The sequence below is a fragment of the Struthio camelus genome, chromosome 6 (genome assembly GCF_040807025.1).
Source record: "Struthio camelus isolate bStrCam1 chromosome 6, bStrCam1.hap1, whole genome shotgun sequence".
Lineage (NCBI taxonomy): Eukaryota > Metazoa > Chordata > Aves > Struthioniformes > Struthionidae > Struthio > Struthio camelus.
In genome coordinates this window covers 44,832,713-44,852,931 of record NC_090947.1, presented here as the reverse complement: position 1 = coordinate 44,852,931, position 20,219 = coordinate 44,832,713, and the positions used below count along the sequence as shown (strand labels likewise).

Here is a 20,219-nt window from a genome sequence, read left to right as displayed (position 1 = left end):
CATTACAACGTCTGGTTTCCTTTTTTTTAATGATCTCATGCATTTTATAACCCCCGTGAACGTGCACAACGCGCTGTCTGCATAACGCCGCTCAGGGTCCCCTCGCGGCCCAGGTGTTTTTGCTAGGAAACGGCGTCGCAGCTGGCACCCAGGCTCCGGACACGTCCCCGTTCGTTGCTCTGGGTGGGAATCTGGCCAGGTGAGAACCGCCCGCCGTGCGTCGGGACGGTCCCGGCCGGCACACCGGCACGCCGACCTGCATTCGGTACCGATGGCGTTACCGGCCAGGGACAAGTCCTTCAGCACGTGGTCATTGGTGCCGGAAATCTTGGCCGGGGGCTCCCCGCGAGCCGCCCTGGCGGGAGCGCACCCATGCTGAGGCCACGGGGGACGCGCCGACCCGCCGGGCCCTTTGCTCGAGGAACAACACACGGTCCCCGAACCGACAGGGAAACCTAGTGGCCCACAGGGAAAGCGTCACAGCCTGGTCCCTCCAACGTACACAGGACAGTGCAGGAATAATTAAGCTATTACAATTAGGCCTTTCCTCAGAGGAACGCTCTGCTGGGATAGGCCAACCCAAGCACCCAGGTTCAGCTGACAATCTCTCCCGACTTAAAATGTTAGGTGTAAATAAACAGCTTTTTCTATGTTAGGCCACAAATTTGCAGGGAGCAGAATGAGCAGCAGTATATCATTTCCTGTGGCAAAAGAAAAGCAATGTGACTTTTAACTCGGAGCCCTACGTTGCGTCTGGCCTGGGAAGGGACGAAGCACCGCCACTATTCAGCAGAGAACATGTAAACACGTTGCGCTAGTGTGTTCACATCTGCATTTTCCTACATATGAAAAAAATCAGAATCAAAAGATTTAAAAGTTGTTTCTAGTCATACAGAGAACTTTCCTAGAATGACTCATCTCAGTTTCAGACTACTAAAGACTGAATACAATATTTTCCTTCAAATTTTAATAAGCAGAGTAACTAGAATCTATATCGTGCCATGGATGGAAGAAAAAGCTTCTTTGGTGTCTGATATATCAACTCTTTAAATTTCAGAATGCCTTTGAACAGCTATATAGATTTTTGTCAGCTGTAACAAATGGGAGCAAGACTCCTAAAACTAATACAAGATGAACACAATCAAAGGCAAAAATTGGCATTTCCATCTGCTTGGGGAGCAAGGGGAATGAGAATTCGGGAGCAAGGATATTTTGCAATTCAGCAGGACTCCTCTCTTCCTGGAAGTTACGTTAGCCTGGCATCCATCCACGGACTACCTGGAAAGCAGTCTCCCTGGGCTGAGCAGCGTTCCCATCTGCACCTCTAATTACTGGTACGGCTTTCCAGACACCTAATCAAACCTTGGCGTTGGAGAACAACGTAGGGACCAAAATGAATGCTTGACACACAGACATAGGTTTGATATTCACCTCTTCTGAAGATGTGGAAAAGCTCCACAGAAACTAAACAGCCGCAGACATCACGTATGACACTACCTGTCCTGCAGGCAGGAAAAGCCCTGTCGGAGATGTTCGCTTTGAGCATTCCCATACTCACGACCGGGCAAACAGGCAATGGGAAAGTCAGTTACCTATTGCACCGTCTTGCCAAACCCAACGGTGATTCGCACTCGCGGGGGCTCTTCGGCACGGCAGGCACGCAGCTCTGCGCAGAGCCCCCTTTTGCATACCTGGATCTGCGCTCTCTTGGGGGCCGTCCTCCTGCCCTCCCCATCACCTTCCACATCCCACGTCGCTACTCGCAGGACGCACTCTCCTGCTCACGAGTTTTCACTGATGAGAGTTTACGATGAGGCTGAGAAACCAGCACAGAGTATGCAATTGAGAGCTGCCGTGCAGAGAAAATATTGCTAGCACAGATGGGATTCTGCCCTAGACTGAGACAGGTTCCCTTCAACAGATGCAAATTTCTTCATGCAGCCATGAATGCCATGACTTGATGAGGGTTTTTGTACAGAGACTCTTTTACAATGATTCTGCAGACTGAAACTAAGATCAAGATGCTTTTTCTGTCTTAGTGGTAATTGCAACAACTCCTGATGTTATTCATTTCCTTCCTAAAGGCAGGACAGACTGGCAGTAGCTCTAACGCCTCCCTTCATAAGACATGAGCCAAACCAGGGTGGATGATCTTTCTTTGCTTTTATTTCATTTCTTGTTACTAAACATTAGACTGAGCTCAGCATCTGGATGAATTGTTGGTTTTGATTTCCTCTCTGCTGCAGGTCAAAGATTATGTCACTGAGAGTATATTTATTCTAGTAATTAAATTCAGATGGTTCCTTTTATTTCTTTTGCCCCTCCTTTAAATAAGAACTATAAAACCTTAGTTCTGAAAAAAAAGAAGAAACAGAAAACCTGACCATGTGCAAGTTCCTGCAGCTTATAATATTTTCCTACTGTCAGAGGCTGGTGGTGGGTTAGGGGCTGTCACATGCGGTTAGCTACTTTGCAGCTCCGCGCCTGTGTGGATGTCGGCCGTGGGGACGCGTGCACGAACCAGCCTTCCCAAAGCTGTTCCATTGCGCCCAGATGGCAAAAACCAGCAACAGTTAAAAGTAAGGTTAAATCTGTGCTGAAATATAGAGTACGATTCAAGGTTGTTCTTCTCATGTCAATTTAAGAGAAGTACATTTCAGCTCAAGAATAACTAGTTCATCATTCTTATTCCGTTTGTTAGCAATTTACTTAGTTGGGTGCTTGTAAAGGCGCTGCCATCACCTCGCTGGAGATCAGACTGCTCTTTTATCTACCGGTCTGCTACAGAAAGGTGAAGAGAGACATTTTTCCCGCCTCAGCTGTCTAGGGAGCCTGAAGAAAGTAATTTTGAAAAACTACTTCTGTCTCCACATCCGTGTCACTTAGTTAAAGTTACCAGCCAGGCCTGCCGAAAACACCCAGCATGCCCCAGACTTAGGCAGCACTTTGTACACTGAGACCTGAAAAACCCAACAGGTGAGCTGAGGGAGTCTCCAGGTGAGAAACAGTACCCGCAGCTGCTAAAGATCCACCTATGCATAACTGGGACACCTACGCAACAAACTGGGATACTTAAAGCAAATACAAGCCCTTCCCACCAGGTAAGCGAGCAGAAACCTCAGCACAAACTCCTGCAGCCCCACTGATGTCCTCTTACGGCAACTTCCACGGCTGGTTTGCTGGAATCGGGGGCGCTGAGCTGCCACTGCTCAGTGGGGGACGGGGCCTGTGGAGGGCAGGGCTGTGTGCCTTGCCCCGCAGTGGCCCCTGCGAGCGCTGAGACCACGGAGGTGTAATGGGTACTCGAGCCAAGGCATAACTATCTGCTGTGAGCAAGACAGAACAGGTAGCCGTGGCTTTGGACAGTCTCTCCTTTCTGTCACTTTAAACAACAGTAAGAAAAAGGGGAGGGGAAGAGAAGTTCCAGCTGTTTTTAAGCTGCAAACATAAAGAAAAGAGAAATAGCGACTGTGAGCCTACTGTTCATGTCTTCATCCGAAAGAATCTAGGCAAATCACTAATCCATAAAGCTGAGGAGATTGCTTTGCAGCTTAAAAAAGGGGAAGAAGAAAGCAAAACAGTCTGTCTTGGTGTTCCCTCCCTCCTCCCAGGCCGCATAGCCCGTGTGTGACTACAGATATAAATACACATGGAGGGAACGCTCAGGAGGGGCTGTTTGACCTGCCACACCATACAGCTCTACCCCACCAAGAAACACCCTGGAGCACCGATGCATTTGCTCCGTGTCCCTTCCCAGCATTTCCCCTCTTGGCACCATTTCTCCTCCTGAGGTCTCGTCACCCCACGCTGTCCCACATCTCCCGCTGCCCACCAGGCTCTGTGCCCGAGAGGCAGATGGGGGCGTCACCTCACCAAGGGACCCTGCAGCTCCTCCCGCCAGCAGCCCTGGCCCTGCGCCCATCGCCCATCGGAGGGGAGGGACCACGCCGAACAGCACACGCAGCAGACCTGCTGCAGCCAACCCGCCCTCGTCTGCTGGAGAAGTGCCTGCAGGACGAATGCACGGTCAACCTCTGTAAAACTGGGGTTCTTCAAGAGAGAAACCAAAAGAATCTCAGACGACTGCTCTGAAAAGAATCACTGTTAAATTAGCAAACATCTTATGAAAAACTACGATCAAAAAGGCAGCCAGTCCCTGAACAGTGAATGTTCTACTGGTGAAGGCCAAGCTAAATCACTGCAGCATAAGAAGCAGGGCAAATTTTAAATCTAATTTTTGAATGCATTCAAAGTCCATTTATGGATTAAGATTCATTAGCCTGGATTGCTCTCTCATTATTGATTCTACAGATTTTAAGACAGAAATGAAGTTTATATGAGTTCAATCCACATGAAAACTAAGTATTTGGCTCAGAAGAAAGGGAATTTCTAATGGACTGGGACATTACAAAGTATGTATTAATATTTATCTGAAAAGAGGGTATGACTCTGAAGTGAAAGTAGTTCTTTCCCCCAAAAAGCAGCAATAAAATCCCCAAAGACTTATCCCCATTTTTCCTTCCGCCCTCATTTTAGTGTTTGCCTCCCAAGTCCCTGTGCCTCTTCCTAAAAAAGGAATCTCGGTTGCCACAGAAACACCACTGAGCTTGGAATTGGCAAAGCTTAACTCTACTAAAAAGAGCTACCGAAAGTCAGTTACAGTTACAATTTGAAAATGGACGGTCTTAGCCACACAAATAAGCAGACAGAAAGACCACATGGCAACGTCACGCGTGGGGAAGGTTTGGCCTGTCTGGGAGCAAACAGGAACAGCTCAGGGCCCTGGAGAGGCATCTTTTGCAAGTATAACCCTGCTTGCACTTCCTAATAGTATTTTGTTCTTATTTTCCATTCATTTAAAAATAACTGAATAAGTACACCACACATGAGCTGGGCCTGCACGAGCTCCTGAGGACTCGGCCGGTTGTACAGTCGTTGAACTCGGAGGCTGAAGGACCAGTATTGTGACACTGGCACACAGACACCAAAAATGAGAAAAACTGGTATTATAGCTGGCAGGAAACATTTTTCCATCTAAAATAAATGATGAGATTTAAGTGTGTATGTGTGTTTCACACAAAAACAAAACCAAGAACTTCCAAAGATGCCAAGAGCGAGGAGAGAGGGATGGGAGGACGCAAATATCTAGAGACAGAGTCTACAACTGCCAAGCCACGGCAATGGCAACATGCTCCCTGCTCTGTCCCTCTCCTGCATCCACATCCAATCAGGCCATTATGTGTTTCGCTATAAGACTCTAGTGGATCTGGTTGGGTTTTTATAGATAAGCAGAAATTACAGATAATATTATTGGTAAGAGTAATAACTTAGCACTTGCCCTTCAGTTATCTCATTTTTGGAGAAATCTCCTCAGACCTTTTTGTTCTTTTACTAAAAAGGAATCTAGGCCAAACACATTCACACAAAATTTTCATACTGCTATGGCATAGGAGGGATGAGTGTAGCTCCTCAGTTTTAAATTACCCTGTTAAAACTGTCAGATGCTTTTCCTTGTTTCTTTCTCTCTATTTTAATGGTCTTTTTAGCACAGAAAGAAGAGGGAATTCCCTAAAGAGGAACCTGCAACTCAGGTCTCAGTATGTCCCAGATACTTTGTCTACCCAGCTGTGGAGCTGGGCCTTTCGGAATGGGACCAGAAAGGCCATCCGACACGCTTTCTTGATGAGAATTAAGCTTGCTCTCAGGAAAAGCTTCTATTTCAGTTAATCAGTATTTTCTGATTTAAAAAAATCCACCTCTGAAAAACCTCTGATCTACTTTTACCTTTTATTTCTTTTTAATAGGCATATTCCCCATCCATAGAAAAAATACACACATTTCAAAACAGAAAACTTTTTTCTTTATGAGACACAACCCAAAGAGGCTTCAACTGTTAATTTCCCTAAAATGCTAATTCCATGCAAAGGCTGGACAGTTTCTGTCCAAACTCCCTGGTATAAAGACGGCTCTGTAGACAACAGGCAGGGTTTAGGAGAGGGAATTTGAAACGCAAGCATTGTATTAGGTTACATTTCTGTACAAATACTGGATGCACATTACATAAGTGTAACCAGACTCAGTGGTCTTCACTCAAGCTCCCCACAGGTCTAAGAATAAACCAAGCAGTGATCTGGACCAATGCTATAGCAATATTTCTATTACAATAAAAAAGATGAGACAACACAGATAATGATTAAGGCTCTGTGTCTTAGGTATAAACCTAATAACACTACTCACATTATGACAAAAAAAAGATATCTCATTTCAAAGTAAGATTCATTTTATTTTCTTTTAGCAAATCCCACTCTATGGAAGCATACTATATACTTTGAAGTTATAATGTGATAACCACACATTTGCTGGAAACTCCCACTGACACTCAGGTTGTTGCTTTACCCTAGATGTATGATTATCATATTATAACGCATGGGCAGCTCCCATGGGGCGAGAAGCGATGTTCCCATGCACTACACAGCTCCTGCTGTGCGTAACCTTACACCTGTGACTTACGAGATTTTCCGGCTTGAAGCCTCATCAGCAGAGCGCAAAGGGAAGCCGCTCCAGAGGCAGTTGGGTGAAAAGCAGCTCTGGTGGCGTTTGAATTGAAGCTGTTCGGGCAGAGAAACCAATCTGATGGCACGTGAAAGGTGGATGAGAGTGGAGAGGAGAAGGATGCAAAAGAGAGAATAGGAGAAGAGTGTGTGAAAGAGGGAAGGAAAAGAAGGATGTAAGGAAGGAGATATTGAAATGGGAATAACAAAAGATAAGGGAGAAAGGGGGATACGTGAAAAAGGAGGAAGGATGGAAGGAAAGGAAGAGAAAAAATGTAAGAGACATGTAATGTATACCTGATTTATGCGTTCCTGGTATAAGTAATCACAAACTTGCCTCCCAAAGACAAAGCACAGGACCAGACATCCTCCTACGACCACAAGACTCTACCACATCTCTGTCATAATAATTGAAGACCGAAGAAAACCAAAAGCTGAAGTCACCAAACCTTTGCAATATTTAAAGAAAAACCTGGGCAACTGCTTTTGCTGCACTCTACCATCTATATCTCTTTGGCAGAACTGTGTGTCTGCCTCCTCCTGCTCACTTCTTCCCAGATGTCCTTGAATTCAATTGCCAAGATATCAGATCCATTACCACTCAGGCTGTAGCTGGATTGCATCCATTTACTGATACTCACTGAACATGAACTAAAAGCCAACACTAGCATCGACTGATAAACCAAAACTGAACCTCTACTGGAAGATGTAGCCCAAAAAAATGCAAGTTCTCATTGGTTCCATCTTTGTAGGTCTTCTTTATCTCCCACAGTATTATGCAACAAAATCCTATAAAGGTCAAAAAACTGAAAAGGCATATGAGTGACTTCCATCTCACACTCTGAGCTGTGTCCCTAAGTAACTGTATTGGTAGTCTAAAGATGTTGCTTAGTATGTTTTATAATAATGAGGAAGTATCCAAGGAATGTGAAGGCCTATAGAAGAGCAGACCCCCATTCAATCTTAGGAAGCGATCCTGCCTTTTTAACAAACTAAAAAAAAACCTCCAGTGTTTGGAAAGAGAGACTTCATAGTAAAGCCTGGCCTGGGGCTATAACTGACAGCAGGTTTGAAGAATGAAGTGCTCTTTCTTTTCATACAATTCTTGTTCATAGCATCATGGAAGGAAAGTGCTGCTAGAAAAGATCTTTTTGGATGAAACACCAGACAGGAGCTCCAGCCTGGCCGGGTTCATGAAAATCTTGATACGCTATTCAGAGAAGAGCGACTGTTTCTTCTGTACAAGCACATTCTACCTGAAGGAAATGTACTGTGCATCCTTAAATCATTTTGCCCTTGGAAAGAGAGGCAATCTTATTCTTTTAATAGCATCAACCATTGCATAATGTTGCCCTGTGCTACTAACTTTGCCCTTCGTTCCACCTCAAAGTTGTCAGTACAATGACACGGTTGCTATATATGTAAAGTCTATACTGTGAAAAGAGGGAAGGTGAAAACATTATAATTGGGAAACCACATTGATTCTCCTCACTCAGACACTCAACTGTTTGTAAGACACTTACTGTCTGACTAAAAGGCCTTACCGTAGAGTAGAGTGTCTGCCAGAGCGAGAAATGCTATTGCCAACTGGTGAGGGTAAATTACTTCCTCTGTGCAGGTCTTCAATAGATCGGCTCCAAGGTTTGGACTTGTCCATTGAGTTTTCCACATTGTTCTCCAAACTTTCAAAGTCAAAACTGAAAGGAAATAGAAGTTCCAAAGCAGGGTTACATAGAAAAGATGTACATAGGATTTTCCTTCCTGTTAAACATCTGCAGATTTACTGGGTCCCAAAAGATTACAAAAAGAAAGGAAGAAAGCAATGCAAACTAACTTCCCTTCAGCTGCAATTCAGTGCTAGCCTCAAAGACATTTTGCAGCAAATTTGGACCTTGACAAAGGCAGAAACTAACCACAAAAGCATGGAATTTTAGAAGAATCAAACAGCTATATATTATTCTACTTCAACGTAAAATAAACACAACGTTGGCCGATTTGCTGATGAACAGCACTACCTTGAAGGAATAGGGAGAATGCTTAAAGCTGTCTACATTTCATTTTAATAAATCAACACATTGTGCAACTACTAATTCATTTGCCTCCATCAATATAGGATTGAGCATTTACACTGGATTGTTGGCCCAAGCTAAACTCCAAGCATATGTAAAATATTACCATAATCATTATAGATTTTCTTTGATTTCTGACTTGTTGTACTGCTATTTCAAGCAAAAACTGCTTGTTCCCCTTACAGTTTTTGAGGTTATTACTCATGTTTACCATGTCAGAAAAAATCCCAGCAAGCTAACTTGCATACACTTCTGTAATTTTAGGAACAAAGTCTTTATACAAACACATCTTTCTGCTGTGCACAGTATTTTCCAGTGTTAGTAAAATTTCTTAAACATATAATTTTCCTTCATTAATTTTATTACAACCCCACCAAAAATCTTGTTTCTATGCAATGGTATAAATACATCTGATGATTGCATCTTTTCTAAAAATAAAACATCAACTCTACTCAGCTTGAGTTCCCAACTACAATAGTATCTTTAACCTACCACTTCTTTTCATACAATTTTATAAAAAAAATATTGCTACAATATACTGAAGTGAAGCCCTGTGGATATACAAAATCAATCCTCAGTTGAACATCTATTTCAAACTTTGATATAATGACTACTGAAAGCTGATTTTTTTCCCAATTTGTTTTAATAGAGCATAATTAACGATTTATTACCTAAATGACTAAACCTGATTCCCAACTGACTGGGAGTCAGAAGGGTTACTGCTTGTTTTGCATCTTTCCCCTAACTTACAAAATCACATTGAAATTCGTATTCTTGTCTCGCAGTATATCTACTGGACATGATGATAACACCTTATCTTACCAGGAGTATTGTGAAAAGTAGCTAATGTGTACATGCTGCTTCAAATACGGGAGGCAGCATTATAAATCAGTGTGGTTGGAGAGAATGCTTGAATATCAGTTTAAATATCTACATAAATGTCTCTCACAAATGACAAATATTAATTACGATTTAGGAAGATATTACCTATTAATTGTAAACGTGAAGGGGAGAATGGAAAAAAAATGGAATCTGATGGAAGCCAGTTAAAGGAGCCTTAGAAAAGAGGCACTGATTGTATATTTATTTCTAGGAAAGTCATCTGCATGTTCCCACACATTTGTTGATTTTTTTTTTGCACTATACCCTGAACACAGTCAGAGGCTATCAAAGCTAAAAATATGGCAATACAGCCCTGAATATAAATAATCTCAAGGCTTAAACATAGACTTTTGTCCTCTACAACATGTTGTGATCCAGTATTTTTGGATTAACTTCACCCTTTTCTCTGGCTCTGTTCTAAGGTATATGCATAATACTGTACCCAGCTCCTGGCATGACAGCTCTTATACAAGAAAAGCAGAGCATCTGATCTCCTATTTCACTCTCCCAGTCTATGAAGATAGGAGGATTTGTGTTTTGCTTTGCAAACCGGAAGAGTACAAGCCATGGCTTACTTACGTGACTGCATACTGTGCAAACGACAAATATTCCACCAGAACATCCAGGCCCTTGTTTTCTTCATTCAAGAACTCCCTGACCCATCTGTTAGAAAAACCATCAGACATCAGAGAAAAAAACATTAGACATCAGAGCGTGCCTGGGTTTGTGCTGTTACTGGCATTCTTTTTCAGGAAACCAGAAGACACTTCCATTGTAGGAAAGGCAGCGCAACTGAGCAAAATGTTTTCTTGCTCACTCAGGAGCAGAGGACGTAAAAAAAAAAAAAGGAAAAAAAAACCCTTTATTCTATTTATTTAGAGGATTTTAAAATAGAGTTCTTTAGAGGACATTAAAAGGTAAAATAACTTGCAATTCAGAAAAGCCTACTATTTTCCAAAGGTTTTGAAAACTTAAAAATACCAAAATACCACGTTAAATTTGAAAATCAGTGCACCTGGGCAAACACAAGCTGTGTGGCGAGCACGGCGCCTGGGCAGGCTGCCGGCCCGGCTCTCCTCCAGGCACTGGCGGAGGCAGCAGGGACGTCACCGGGAGCAGGTTCAGTCCCACGGGGACGAGCGAGGAGGCAGGGAGGGAGCTGTGGCTCCAGGTCACCTGCTCTGCCTTTGGTGCCTTGCAGCTATGTATCTTTTACTCTCAGCAGAGCGCCAATTTATTACCTTTGAGTTATTCTACTCTTCAGGCTTTAAATCTTTTGCTATTTATGTACTAATATAAACAACCTGGCATTTTTATAACATTTATTTTGAAACATGTCTTTCATCCAGATGAACAAAATAAACAAACACTGGCTTTGTCAGCCTCTTATTTATCTTGTGGACCCCAACGGTTCCTTCAGCGCGCCTGCAAGCCATCATAAATGTGCAGTGTGTCACACTGAATGCCGTAAGTCTCCAGTGGCAAAACAAAGCGGGAGCCAGAGCGTGGGATATGGTGTAGATGTTTGCCCTATTCCAGAGCTCAAGTATTTCAAAGCGGTGCCTCAAATGCATCCATGCAGCTATTGGGAAACACACAGTTGACCCCATGGTGGTATTGGTGCCCTCAGCCCAGTGTGGAGATCAGAGGGGAGAGCAGGATGGAGCGACACGTGCTGAGCGGGATCGATGGAGCGTGCCAGGGACGCCGACGCAGCGCCTTGCTGCGGGAAGCAGCGGGCTCCATGCGGCTCGCCAACGCATGCTGCCTTCGCCGTCTCACCCAGGCGCAGAAAGGGCTGCCTCAGCTCGCCCGCTCAGATGCTGATGTCTCTGATGGCACCAAAAGGCTCTGGCCCGCAGCGGGGTGTACACCTGGATCCAACTCTGCAGCAAGCTAATGGAAACAATTCTCCCCCAAACTGTTTTCAAGTTTAATGAGGAAAAGCATGCCAAGAATTCAAAGCACAGGCAATACATTAGGATCTCCCTTATCTCTTCCAGCCTCGCCACGAGTACTTGGGATGCACACAGCATTAATATTATTATTTACTGCTTACCAGGTAGCACCTTGCACTATGCACCTGAGAAACCAACACGCAGCGTAGTCTGGAGACACCTAGCTGGTGGGTATTGGCCCCCACACAGTCTCTTGCTGCTTGCTGTCGTCCAAGGAATTTGGCCAACTTAAATGCTTTGATTAAACTGAAGTCTGGGGGTACAACTCGAAAAGGCCCATGCTACCCTCAAGATCAGCCCGCGCCCGCTAACAGCCATCGTCGGGCCCGAAGCACTGCAAAGCGCCAACCGCTTCGTGCTTGTGGTCAAGGTGGAGAGGGGTTTGTCTAAACCATCAGTCATGCATCTCAGAAGAGTGGAAATGCTTGGCTTCAGACATCTCTTTTTCTAAGTAGCTCCCTTAAAACAGGGCAAATTTGGCCTTCGTTGGCACAGTCGGCTCACAGTCACATGTTCCCATTTAAGGTGTGAGCAGAAAGACAAGGGACACAAGGATGAATGACAGAGCACAGGGAGCTCTCTGGCTCAGTGCAGCTCACCACACCAGGGACGCGCGGCAGAGCCACGCTAGCGTGCGCCGCAGTGTGGTCTTCCTCTGCCTTCATGCACGTTGTCAGCTGGGAGCATTGCCGGGAGCCATGAGACGAATGCAGGTAGCAGTCTCCAAAACCGTAGAGTAATGAAGTGCTGACAGCTCCGTGGAACCAAACCGTTCCCAGCAGCTGTGGCCTGGGCTCACACTTCAACCTGGGCTTCAACCGCGGGCACAACACACCGGCTTACTCCCACAGATGTGGCCTGACCCACATCGCTCTGCCCACAGCAGATGAGAAACAGGGTCTCACCTCAGCACTTGATGTTGGTCTGACTCCCACAGCCAGGTTTCAGAAAGCCAACCCAACCCCACGTGGAAATCTCAGGTGGGCATTGACCACCGTTCCTCACAGCGGCCAGCCTCAGCTCCAGAAGCGGCATCCTGTGTTGAACACACGCACCTCAGTCTGCTGCTTGCTCTGTGTTTAGTCTCTGGGAAGCAGCAGCACAGCACACTGCCATGGACAGACACACAGCTCTTCCCGGAGCAATGCCGTACACAGTCCCAGTCTCCCTGGGGAATGGGAGCATTTACAGACATGCTGCTAATGCTGCACTGAAGAGGTTTCCAGCCATCACGTTGCTCCCCACTGGGATGAGTACTGGTGTTTTGCTGTATCATCCTACGAAAGCTTTAGCAAACAGTTTTAGTGTCCCTTAAAAAGCCAGTATCTGGAGAGCAACCAAAGGCCTCCCACTGTCAGTTCAGCAAGGTGCAGGGATGGAGTCTGCTCATGCAGCTGCGCCTGCAGCTATTTTACCTTGTCAGCGTGGCCTCTGGAAATGTGCTTTCTCTGTGTACCATGTAGCTGTGGCACAAGTAAGCAGAGATTTCCCAAAGCACCAATGAGGTAGAATACAGGCAGTAAGGAAGAATACTGCTGCTCTACTCATAGCTTAAAATGTCTCTGTTTCCTTGAAATAAGAACAGTTTCATGTAAAATTGACGTAATTTAGCTGGACACACACTAAGACCATGACATAAAATGTTAAAGAAACCTTTTCAGCTGACATGCTATAAACCTGAACCATCATCTCTGGCGATTCTTTTTCTTCTGCTGTTTGAGAGGTTGTTTTCTAGTTTGTGAAAGTAAAATACTGGTAACATCATTTATAGCCAGACTTCATGCAACTAAATCATGTTAAAGCCATAGCCCAATATGTTTTTATATATACATATTCATAGCTGCAATACTATTATTGCTCTAGATCCAATGATTCTCACTCCTCCTCTGACTTACTCAGAGGAGGCAGAAGTTGACTGCAAGCTTTTCACAGCTTTCACAAGGATGTGGACTGGCCCTGTCATGGAAGGATTAAAGCTGAATTCTCTAGAGAGGCCCAGCTTATCCCTTAACTGAGCCCTACAGTCTTTAATGATCAATCAAGCTGGATCATTACATGTTATACAAAGATATTTTCTCAAAGATATCCATCAGTAGATGTAAAAATCTAAGACTCAAGGTCATCAAAAATTCTTACCCAATGTGATTTGTTCTTAAAGAAATTTCCAGTTCTCGGAGTACTTGAGTAGATTCTTGGACTCGCCTTCTGAATTTCTATAATTCAGTAAGCAGACAAAAATAACATTAAGACTCATGTGATGCTATTGAAAACATCAAAATCTCATACAGTGCAGACTGAGTAAATAAAACATTAAGGTAAACTGAGAACCACTCTAAATTCTGAGGAATGCAATAGCAATAGTCAGACAGTCAACAAAAGCATACTCAGAAAAATAACTTCTAATCCAAGGTACATTTTGAGTTTCCAGAATTAAAAAAATTAAAAGCCTGTAGATAAATATACATTTCTTTACAACACAAGCTTTGCTTTAGCATCAAACTCTTCATAGAGAATTACAGTGCTGAGATCGGATTCTCGGCCATGTCCTATAATCTTGCTTTTGTGACTTTACACCCAAAACAAAAGATTTGCCATAATTTATGTATAATTACCAAATTTGTGGGTGCAAGTAAATAATGAAATAACCAAGTGCTACCATCTGCATGCTTTAATAATTTGTAGGCACAAAATTCTATCTGCAAAATTAGAAGCTAGGAGGAGGCCACAAAGAAAGGCAGAAGTAAAATAATGGGATGCAACACAGTAGAAGGAAGATGGCGTTTCATGTCATCATCGTACCGGAGGAGAAAGAGCTGCTTGGCAAAATATCACTGTGAAATGGTGAGAGAGCCCCATATTACTCCATGGTTCAAAGCAGGCCCTAGTAATGGCAGAAGACCCCCAAATGCACATCTGCATATCTGAATTTGAGTAAAGTAGACTCCTCTTTGTTCTCCACAAAAGCAGCTTGCAGCAGGACTACCTTTGGTGTCCAGTCAGTCACAAAGAGCCAGTGATTCCTCCTCTTTAAGCTTCTCCCAGTTGGAGAAAAATTGTCATCTTTTCTCCTGCTTCATGCCCTCTGTGCTTGGAAATGTATCACAACAGCCTGATCCCAGAATAAAAAAGCTCTTTTCTGATTTAGCTTAATCAATTTGGAGAGATTATTCTGGAGCAGCTGTTTTGGTAAATCCTCATTCGTGGACAAGCTAAATGAGAGAGGCAGTGGATGGACAATGATAATCCTATCAGAATTACTGCATTTAACAACTAACTATTTGGTCATCAGAGGTCTCACACAAAGATTTGATATATTTGGAAATGGTTTATAACTGTTTAGGACACCAGTGACGCTGCTGGTGTAGAAAGTAGAATTATGTTCTGAACACTAAGGAAAAGGAGGTTTGGTGGTTTTGGAGCAATGAACCACAATAAAATCTGGGAGGCCACTTAGCAGTTTATAATTTTCATTGATTTAGTTGATTTATTGAGTTGAAGATGATGCGAAAGGATTTACCTTGTCTTGCTTACTCATGTGAAAAGTTATCAATTACCCTGTTTTCACAAGCATTTTATGTCACGTTATGTAGCAACACTGGCTTACTGGCTTACTCAAGGTAAGGCTGTATCTTCAGTTCAGAAAACTGTTCGTAGACTGAAAGAGATATCTCATTGTAAAATCCTAGTAGATACAAGGCACTATTAATTTTTACTTTGAAGTAGCTAGTTTAGTTGAGGGGCAGACATACATTTTCACTGGACTTCAGTTAATTAGCTCAGAGTATGAAAATACAACAATGCCTTGTCTCCCCAGAGAGTTTATACGAAATAACTCTAAGCAATATATAACCTTACCTCTTTAGAAGTAAAGGTAAAATATTGATGTAGCAAGAGGCAAAGACAGGAGAGTGGGGTAGGAGGGCATGACAGAAATAGGCAGCATGTTCCCAGGTGTCCCATTGCATGATCTTACCCCTAGCTAGGCTGCTCTTTGCAACCAACGCAGAAAGCAATAGAGTAGTTCTGTGCTTTCTTGGACTCTGGAAGCCACCAAACTGCAATTTCTTTAAACATGTATAATTTCAACACTTTAATTTTCCTGTTTGAAAATTCAGCTCAGATGAAAAGTAGTTGTTTTCCTGGGAAGAGCCATTATGATCCCAATTACGATCCCAAACACACATTTCACAGCAGCACTTGGAACTACCTTCTCTTGGCCATCCTGGGGATTATCAGTGAAAACGCTGACACTATCACAATTACAGTAATAGTTCTGGTAATATGAGCTCTCCCTGCAGTATCATGCCTCCGTCTAGAAGTTCATTTGTAAATCTTTCCGATTTGCAGCCCAGACTGAGGAAGGGCTGCTGGTGATACAGAACACAACAAAAGAGAGGAACTCAATGGAGTTATTTTTAGGCTGCTTTAGTTTTGTCATTTGTCATACGAGTCTTACAGTAGCACGAGGATAAGAAAGGCTTCAATGTGTGCCTACAGAATAACCACAGAGCAAAGCCAAACACTAAATGAATTTCAAAAAACCTTCAGGAGAAAAACACAAAGACCCCTGTTCAGCATTTTTTAAAACTATAATCAGCTACCGGCAAATTTAAAGAATGGTTTCCTACTTCTTGTCATAGCTTACAACAAGAGAAGCACTGTCAGAAGACATTATTACAGCCTTGAAGACATGAGCTATCGAAGGCCAACCGAAAGCAAAGGATACCTAGTGTATGCCTCTTGTGTTTCCCCAGGAACAGAGGTGCACCTCTACCGCAGTACGGAGCTGGCCCAAGGCTTGAAGCAATGTGTCAGGATCTGTATTTTACTGCAGGGCACCCATCTTGGCTAATTGCATGGCGATACAAAGCAGTGATTGTTCAGGACGAAACAGAGAAGCAGTCAATGACAGGAACTGCTATGCTCTCATTGCCTCTTTTTTTTTTTTTTTTAAGACTATTAAAACTATCAACACAGGATATGAGCTGATATCCCAAGTAGCTAAATACCAAAGGTTCGGTGATGGCTACTCTAACTGGGATGCAAATTTGCTGCTATTCTGAAATCCTGGAGGCTAATACTCAGCCTGCACGACACATCCAGTGGGGAAGAAGTATCAGACCCAGCCATAAACCACTAGCCCTAGTACAGAAGCCACGTTCAGGGACGCGCCACGTTTGCAGGACGCTCTGCCTAGCCTCATGCATCCTGCTTCTCAGCAGAGCTGCTCTGCCCCAGGCCAGCCCGCCTCCAGAGCACTGGGTAGAGACCTCAAAGCCATTTGCATTCACAGACCAGCGGAGAGCAGCCAGACCAGCGCCTCCAGCAGAAACCCCAGGGCATCTCCCTCTTCGTGCAGGAGAACCACTCTATGGTCATGCAATTGCATTTGTCTCGAACACCCTTCCCACGCTAAGGTGACTCAGGCAAACTCTTAGCCTGGCTCACACTGAAAGTCAAGTTCTTCTGCAGCCAACGCTGAGCTTCAGTTGACTGGCCTCCCATCTGGGCATTCAGCAAACATCTTCCTCCTTTGTTTTTGTTTTTGCTATTTCTGCATTTACCTGTGCATGTCAGGAGCTCATTGCACAGGCTCATTGCATCTCTTCAGCAACATATCTGTGGCAGGAGACTTTACCTTTCCTCAGAAGCAGTGGGGAGAGCCGCAGACAACTATCAGCGCTAACCAAATCTCATCTGCAAACTCTCAAAAATGTTGGGATGCTCCAATCGGGCTTTTACTCAGTACCTCACTAGATAAAGAGGCACTGGTCCAAAGGACAAGTAGCAAATGCCTGAGTGTTTCGTGAGTAATTAACAGACAATTTGGGACAAATAAGTGTTCTGAAGTACAGATGAGGCCCTGTAATGTTACTATAACCCAGGTTACATCTTTACTTCACAACCTTGAAAACTCTGATGAGACTGCAAATGAGAGGGTGAACTTGTGCCAGTCGTACTGAATTTTGTCATGTAGGTGAACGCTCAGAGAAAAGGACCCAAAACTTCAGCTTCCTTTTCACATGGGTGAGAAACGTGCCACTGGAGTGTCACAGGTTTTATATGCTGCCAGCATTGGAGGGCAAGACCTAGAGTAGAACGCAGTGATAGTTCGTTAGACTAAATATTGAACCTAAGGTTATTAAAACAATTTGTTCCATTTGTCAGATGTTCCTTTTCTTTGCAACCTCTATTCTCCTTGCTTACTGAGCTGCAATGTTTTTCCAATTTCTCTTTGCTTCTCTCTGTGTTTTGTTACATCTCAGGAGATTTTTCTTAGAGACTTTTGTAGGGCCTTTTAAACAAAAGAAGGCAGGGACTGAATCCAGGACAATCCTACCGGAGAAATGAGACACATACAAAAGGCAATAGAATACTTCTCACCTTCCTGGTCACTGCAGGATCAAGATAGCCCTTTAATTTTTGGATATACGTATGTGGAGGATTCTTCACTTGAAATCTTTCCTGCAAAGAACGTAAGAATAAATATCAGCCGTTTTACAACATTTTCTACATTTACTTATTTATATGTACAAAATACATGCACACATACATATATTTACACAGTATATAGGCATAATATACATTAATATGTAAATACTTATAAATATATAATCTACAAATATGTATTATACATGCAAATAAAATACATTTACATGTATCTTTTGATTTTATGAAAAGTTATATATTTATATGGGATGCATAAAGATGTATTTTACATGTTCAATTCAAATCCTAAAGTTTAATTGCATATATAAACACACATGTCTGCAATAACAGGGTTCCTGTTAGATAGGAGTCCTGAGAGAAAAGACACACGTTACAAGAGAGAACGTATGTCTATGTCTGATGGAAAGATATCACCGCAAAAGCTGAGACACTTTTTGGGGAATGATCTCCCCTTACGGAAGAAGCTATGTTATTTCATTGTTCAGGTTTCAAAACATGAATGCTAGAGTCTGTAAAGTAGTATTTTAATCCCCTGATATTAAACTGGATTGTAAGACCAAATGGATGGGAACCACAAGTGTGAGCAGGTATTCACACAGAGCCCCCCAGCCGCAGGCCTGCCGCTTCCTGCAGCTTTCCGCTCACGCGTGTAGGTGCTACCACGCACGGGAGAGCACCGCGCAGGTGCAGCAAACATTCTCCCGTCACAAGCATAGCACGTTCACAAAACACATGTGACCAGGGCAATAGCAAGTGGCATGGAAAAAAGCACTAAATCCAAAAAGTAACCCAGAGACTGCACTTGAGTTCGCCACACGGATCTCTTCAGAAAGCCCTCTGAGGTGATTCCTAGCTGAGGCAATGAGCCCGCCCCAAACGGGCAAGAGCGCTTGTTTCCCACGTACGCTGAGCCGACCGCAGCGTCCCAGCACAGGCAAAGCTCCCATCGCAGTGGCAGCAGGCAAGAAAGAGGCCTTCACTGAGCAGAGTGCATTCGGCTCATCCTGGTGGAGCTCCACACACACAATGGCTGGGTGCTCAGTCTAGACTTCAGTTGCAATGAACCCACGAGGCTGGCCAGCTAGCTGGGCGATAACGCTGCAGAGGTTTTGTTGCCTGCTCTACCCCCACTGCCCAAGAGTGTCATTAGCACAGGGGAGGATGAACCTTTCCACCCGTACTGGTGGAGAAAAGTGGGGAAAGGTGGTTGGTACTGGTTCTCCTTGAGAAACCAGCTCCCCCAGTGAATGTACAATGACAGAGTGGGTACAAATGAGTGTGTACACCTTCTCTGAGCACAAGGACTGATTGACTACAAGAAATTATTGTGTATTCCTTCTTAAAAAGGAAGGAAGGAGACTTACTTGTTATGTTCCATCAACCTGCTGTTGAATTCTAGCTCCAGTACTTCAGAGATAGGCCTCGCAACATCACTGGCTTGCTTACCTCCCAAAGCCTGAACAATGCTTCTGAAAGCTCTTCTTTCATTTTCAAATGGATTACATAATTGCACAATGTTGTCATGTCCCCAGGACCCTGCGACACTTGCACATAACACTGAAGGACTTGCTTATTCTACATAAATATGCGTTAAATACACACTGCCCAATCACAACATCCTGCTACCTGTGCCAACTAAGGCGCTCATCACGCCTCAGACTAGCTCCCTGCCCTATTTTCTGCCAAAATCGCTTGAATGGGGAGTGTATTGATAATTGAGGCCAGATGCCTAATGAATGAAGCAGAAAACACTGCTCATCTTTTTTTTTAAAACACTGATTCACAGCTACGTCAGTCCAGCTGCCAGGGCACTCGGCTGGCCCGTACGTCGCGCGACCTGCCTGTCCTGCTACAACTCCTGCCTGCCCAGGGCAGGACCAGCAGAGCTGCTGTTTCTGAGCTGCCCCCAGCTCTCATCAGCGCAGGGAGGGTTTTCTTCTGGGCTGATGTCACATGAGGCCTGGCAGAGCAGGTAGATCTCCATCACAGAGAGAAGTGAGCCAGCAAATGCTACTGAGGCCAACATTACAGTTACTGGGAGAATTTTGAACCAGATGCCCAGCCCCATCGCCCTGGCGAAAGCCCTGGGAGCTGCCAGATAGTTCGCCTGCCCCTTAGCTCTGTAAAGAGTCTTATGAATTTCAGTGATGTGGAGGAAGATGGGTCACCCCCAATCATGGGCTTTACCTGTGCAAAGTATCTCATTACCCATGAGTATATCTGCTTTCCTAATTTCTATTCCCTGCCACCAGTGTGCCAGCTAAAGCATCTGCTGGAAACAGCTGGCCAAAGACTTACCCGCTGACCTA

General features: G+C 44.1%; 1 protein-coding gene across 9 annotated transcripts in view; it reads right to left on the bottom strand.

The window, feature by feature from the left end:
- FMNL2 (formin like 2) overlaps positions 1-20,219 on the bottom strand; it is a 198,791-nt gene that overhangs the window by 54,582 nt on the left and 123,990 nt on the right. For all 9 annotated transcript variants that reach the window (XM_068949401.1, XM_068949400.1, XM_068949399.1 and 6 more), the window contains exons 3-6: positions 17,845-17,925; positions 13,597-13,673; positions 10,082-10,165; positions 8,096-8,248 (exon numbers count right to left, since the gene is read on the bottom strand). In XM_068949401.1, the coding sequence (XP_068805502.1) occupies positions 8,096-8,248; positions 10,082-10,165; positions 13,597-13,673; positions 17,845-17,925 (395 nt within the window). The remainder of the gene's footprint in view (positions 1-8,095; positions 8,249-10,081; positions 10,166-13,596; positions 13,674-17,844; positions 17,926-20,219) is intronic.